The sequence below is a fragment of the Globicephala melas genome, chromosome 4, assembly GCF_963455315.2.
Source record: "Globicephala melas chromosome 4, mGloMel1.2, whole genome shotgun sequence".
Lineage (NCBI taxonomy): Eukaryota > Metazoa > Chordata > Mammalia > Artiodactyla > Delphinidae > Globicephala > Globicephala melas.
Genome location: NC_083317.1, coordinates 14,425,677 through 14,431,012, shown reverse-complemented (window position 1 = coordinate 14,431,012; position 5,336 = coordinate 14,425,677). Strand labels below are relative to the sequence as shown.

Here is a 5,336-nt window from a genome sequence, read left to right as displayed (position 1 = left end):
GGAGAGGAAGGGTAGGGTGAACAAGAAGATGATATGAAATGAGGGCAAATGTGGAGTAATTGGAGACATGAAGCAAATATAGAGAGTTTCTATTGGGAAGTAGAGGAGGGAAAATCAAGTGTTTGGATAATTCTCTGTGGGCAAAAGAGAGTTATTGACATTTTTGAGTAAGAGTCATATGATGAAATTAATTTTAGGAGTATTAACTCTAAACACAGTATTCAAGCTAAAGAGAAGACACTAGAGATAAGAGTCAAGATGGCAGTAAGAAATGTATGTATTCACCAAAGGGGAACACAACCCAACTTGAGTGATGACGGCGATAATAGAAAGGGTAAATGTATGAAAAGACAATTTCAGTGGATCAGGGGAGAAAAGCATTACAGTGGGTAATGCTGTGGGTATGAGGACCACCAGGCAAATAACCCAAGGGGCGGCATCCATAAGTGAGGAGTCTCAGGGGTTGGCAGCTGCTAGACACATAGCTCAGAGGTCTATAGCATACTGGGAAGCAGGATCCAGAGATGCAAGAAGAAGCAGGAAGAAAACTGGTGCCTTGGCAGGGTCTGGGCACATAGCAACCAGAGGAAGGGCAGCTGGAAGTTTCACAGTTGCTGGGCTCACAGCTGGCCGGCTGGCAGCTGGTAGGTTCACTGCAGGTCTCTTGGCCGTTGTTCAGGAGCCAGGTATGGTCTTGACAGCTGCTGGGCAAGCAGAGAACATCCCCACCGCTCACATTCGTAGAGCAGAGGGCAATGGAGGAGGGAGGAGGAACATGACAGGCACTTCTAAGGAATCTCAAGCTGTAGTTTCCAGAGCAGTCGTTGTGCCCAGGCACAGTGAGATTTCAAGAGCAGGCAGCAGTTGATTTGAAAGAAGTGAGGTTTCAAGTTTCTCATTCGGCTTGCTCCCTGAAATACCCACAGAAGGTGGTGATTCTGTACAGACTGTCTTCCTCCTTGTTGCCTGAGATGGCATCAGAACTCTATTATAGCCCAAGAAGTGGTGTCACCACCACCCATAACACTGGGTGCTCCTTGCAATGCCTTCCATCGATTAAGTATATCTATAAAGCAGTGTGACGGAATTTTAATAGTACCTCTGTTTCTTAAATTATCCAACCTAAACAGGTATTTTAAAGGTCATTTACTTATTCTAACTATAACCGCCACTACATAAACATTCTTAGAATTCGTCTCTTGAAATTGACTTGAATAGTGGTAACGAACTTCTTTAAAACAATGGCAAATTATCTCTCTTTGAGGGGGAATTCTATGCTTTTTGGAAATTGCCAAAGGTAAAAAACTTGAAAGCAATTATGTCGTAAAAGAATGAAAAATCCTATAACCTGTACGACTTGGGGCAGAGAGAGTCTAAAAATAGTATACTATATTGGTCTTCCCTGGTGGCGCAGTGGTTGAGAGTCCGCCTGCCGATGCAGGGGACATGGGTTCGTGTCCCGGTCTGGGAAGATCCCACATGCCGCGGAGCGGCTGGGCCCGTGAGCCATGGCCGCTGAGCCTGCGCTCCGCAACGAGAGAGGCCACAGCAGTGAGAGGCCAGCGTACCGCAAAAAATAAATAAATAAATAAAAATAAAAATAGTATACTATAGAAAATTTCAATGTGCCGAAATTTTGCTTTGCTCTATTTTAGAATCCTGGTGGAAAGTGACTCCCCAATGAAATATCTTTTTTAAAAAGTCCTGCTCATTTTATTCATTTCAATAAATAAATTAAGTCAAGTTGAAAGTTTGATTTATGTGTATTCTTAATACAAATAAATAAATTGGGCTCAGTTTAAATTATGGCTCTTACTGCAAACAGAAGCAAATAAGTAAAACCCCTTTAAAAAAATGATACAACATGACATTTTTCATAGTTATTATAGGCTTATCATTTCATGGTTACTCATGTTCCAACTGAAAACTAATGTTCTTGGTTAAAAAAAAAAATTAGAACAATGATTAATGCATAGAAATGGATTTGGTTTTGCTTTTTACATTGATTCTGATGGCAGTTTCCAAAGAGGAACATTTAAACTGCTGTACATGGGCAATAGCATCAAAATAACTGTAGAGTTTTCCTAAGTATGAATACTTTGAAGGTTATTTGGGGATATATTTTCTGGTAAAACTTTGTTTGAACGATGCATGATTGTGTTTAGCCTCAACCATCCCACTGTATTTTTCATATACCAACATATCTAGTGGTTTCAAGGGCTATTTAAAAAAAAAAAATATCTACTGGATCTAAGTTCCAATTCCCCTTAGCTAAAAATTCAATGTAAATCACAGCACTTTCTTTTATTTTTATGTTCAGTGGATATGCTTATTAATTCTCCCTCTGTCCTGGAGTAGAATCTGTGAAATAGATTGATTTCTCTGCGAGCCAATACAGGACTATTTTACTGCCAGGGAGAGAAATAGGAAAAGAAAATGATTTAGCCTCTGAGGTTCTGTGCCAACATGTTGAAATTATCTCAGTATTTTAGGTCAGAGAACATTACCCTTTGACGATTTGTACCTGATGTGTTTAAGGAGTCCCCCCTCACTCCTCTCCCCACCCTGCCAGCTTTCATCACGTGATACTGTTTGTACACATTGCAAGAGTCCTGTTGTGAAATTCTGGATGCTTTAGCTGAATGGCGTTAGTAATAAGTATAGCCATATTTAATTGAAGGCTTATCAGTTTTATAGGTCAATGCTGTTTATGCCTGCTCTTCTCATTTATAAGCAAGAGTCTGACATCTGCATAAGTACATCAATATATTTGTGTGTATGTATGTATATGTATTAGTGTCTATTCTGGGCAACACCTTGCAATGTGCATACCCACATGTGTAATGTCAATTTATCCTCATAATTCTTTACAGTAAATTTTAAAATTTCAAGTATTCATATGAGAAAAATTGAGATATGGAAAGTTTCGATATGAAAAGAAACATTTAAACAAAGGGGGTTCAAACATTTGTTTGTCCTTGACCCCTAAAATGTTTTATTTCCCATTATCCAATATGAGAGTATATAGATACATTGATACCATCATTTACTAACTGGGTGACCCTGGGCAATTTGCATAATCACTCTGATCCCCAATCACTATCAGTATCCTTTCATGAAACAACAGAAATATTTATGTCTATTTTCAGTGTCATTTTAGGATATGTTGAGATGTAAGAAAAAGTAAGTGTAAACTGCAAAACACTATAGCAGAATAATTAATTTTCTTGCTTTGGAATTCTTAACCCATTCCAAAGAGTACCACCTTGGGTTTAATGCCTTTAGAGCACCTCCACAAGACTCTCATTTTTCTGTTGTGAGTAGGTAACACTGCAAAAATATTCATGGATTTCAAAAATTAGAAGTGCCTTGAATGTAGGTTGTCCCCTAATATAACAAATGTTGAACTGATGTTTTTTGATAATGACTCTCTCAGTATACAAGTAGAGCTCATGCAGACATAACAGCAGGTACCTCATTAGTAAGCTTTTATAAACTACATGTTTCAGGCTCTTCTTCTGATGCAAGAGCCCAGGAAGGGATTGAGGAACTGGGTATCCTGTGTGTTCCTCCAGATTTACCCACTTTGTTGCTTTTTCTTCAATGAACTAGGGGTCCTTACCTCTCCTGCTCTAGAGAAAACAACCCCGATTTTCCCTTTTTCTTGGACACAAAGAATCCTCAGAGCATTGCAACAATAAACTTAACGCCAATAAATGACTCCCTTGCATTCACTCATTCATTCAACAAATATTTATTGAACATTTTGTATGTGCAAAACATGATAGACATTGACAATGATACAAAGATACTATTGATTTCTGCTTCCAGACACATCCAATCTTGTAGATGTGATAAGATGGATACACAATCCAAGTCACTGTTTAATAAGTTCTATAAATGGTATATGGAGAAGGGCAAACGTTGTTCATGGGCTTTACCTAAAGTTGGCTTTTGATATTAATTTTGAGGGATGGGAGGGAATGGCAGGTGTTTAGGAGAATATGAAGACAATTCACGCTGTGGCAAAAGGTATAAAGACAGAAAAAAAAATGTTGACCATGTTTTCAGTGGAGGGTTCTTACAGGCAAGCTGTAGTAAGTAACTTAGATTCACATGCTAAATCTAATTCAATCATCAAGGAAGTAGTTAAGATTTTGTCCTACAGGCACAGTGATCCAGTAACTGATTTCAAGAAGAGAGAGCTATGATTAAATTACAGCACAGATTGGAAAGAGGGAAAACCCACTGTTTCTTGCAATGCAAAGAAAGAAATGTGTGTGTGTATGTGTGAAAACACACACACACATACACACACTCTTTTCTTTGCATTGCAAGAAAAACATTCTTTTTACATGACTTATTTTCTGAATATATTACGGAACACTTATTAGCTATTATTTACTGAGTCCTTATTATACACCAGGCATTGTTCTAAGTGCTTTATATGTATTAACTGATTTAATCCTCACTACATCCCGTTCAAGTAGGTGTGATCATTATTCTCAATGCATGTGGAGAAACTTAGTTGATCCTTAATAAATATAACATTCACAAATTATAACTTAGATTTTCTTTATCAAATAAAGATTGACCATTACTTAGTCAAGAATCTCTTTTACATACTTTTATCACCATCTATCCATTTTCACCAGGGAAAGTCAACTTTCAAGGAATATAAAAGAACACGAAGACAGAAAGAGATTCAGGTGGACTGAACACCCTTCTGTCAAGCTTTTTTTTCTCCTGCCCATCCTAATATTCTGATTAGTATTCATCTTAGCTTGGCTTAGAGAAGACAACCAGTTAATTATCTGAAGTCAGTACATTGCAATCTGCAACATAATGAAGCGTTCTAATTTTAGCACCCCCTGTTGGATGCCATGTGTAAAATCATGAAATTATAATCAATTGAAAGAATTAAGTAATGTAGAGTTTGCGGTAACTGATAAAGTTGTCAGGCTGTAATCTACTTTCAATTGAATTTTTACTATAATATTCTTGAGTATGGAAACTATGGCTTATGTGTGATTTCAACAAAATTTGCTACACTCATTCCTACTTTATTCTTACACAAGAACTTTCCCTCCATGATGTTAGAAAATCATTTGAATCCTTTCATTCCTGTATTAAAGACAGTGTAGGTGGAGGTACCCCTTCCACAATTTATATTTAATCCTTGAATTGTGTCCCTTTCACATTATTAGTTACTATTTACTGAGTCCTTATTACATACCAGACATGGTTTTACATGTTTTACATGTATTAACTGATTTAATCCACACAGCATCCCTATTCAAATGTTTTGAATTTCTCTGTGCCAATATGTTTTATCA

The 5,336-nt window shown here is 37.3% G+C and overlaps 1 protein-coding gene across 1 annotated transcript; it reads right to left on the bottom strand.

The window, feature by feature from the left end:
• Positions 1-364: 364 nt before the first annotated feature.
• On the bottom strand, positions 365-841 carry LOC115865828 (keratin-associated protein 26-1-like; the record flags this gene model as incomplete). Its single annotated transcript, XM_030880907.2, has 1 exon — positions 365-841. A coding segment is annotated over one exon (477 nt), but the record flags the coding sequence as incomplete, so codon positions are not given.
• Between the last annotated feature and the right edge of the window lie 4,495 nt (positions 842-5,336).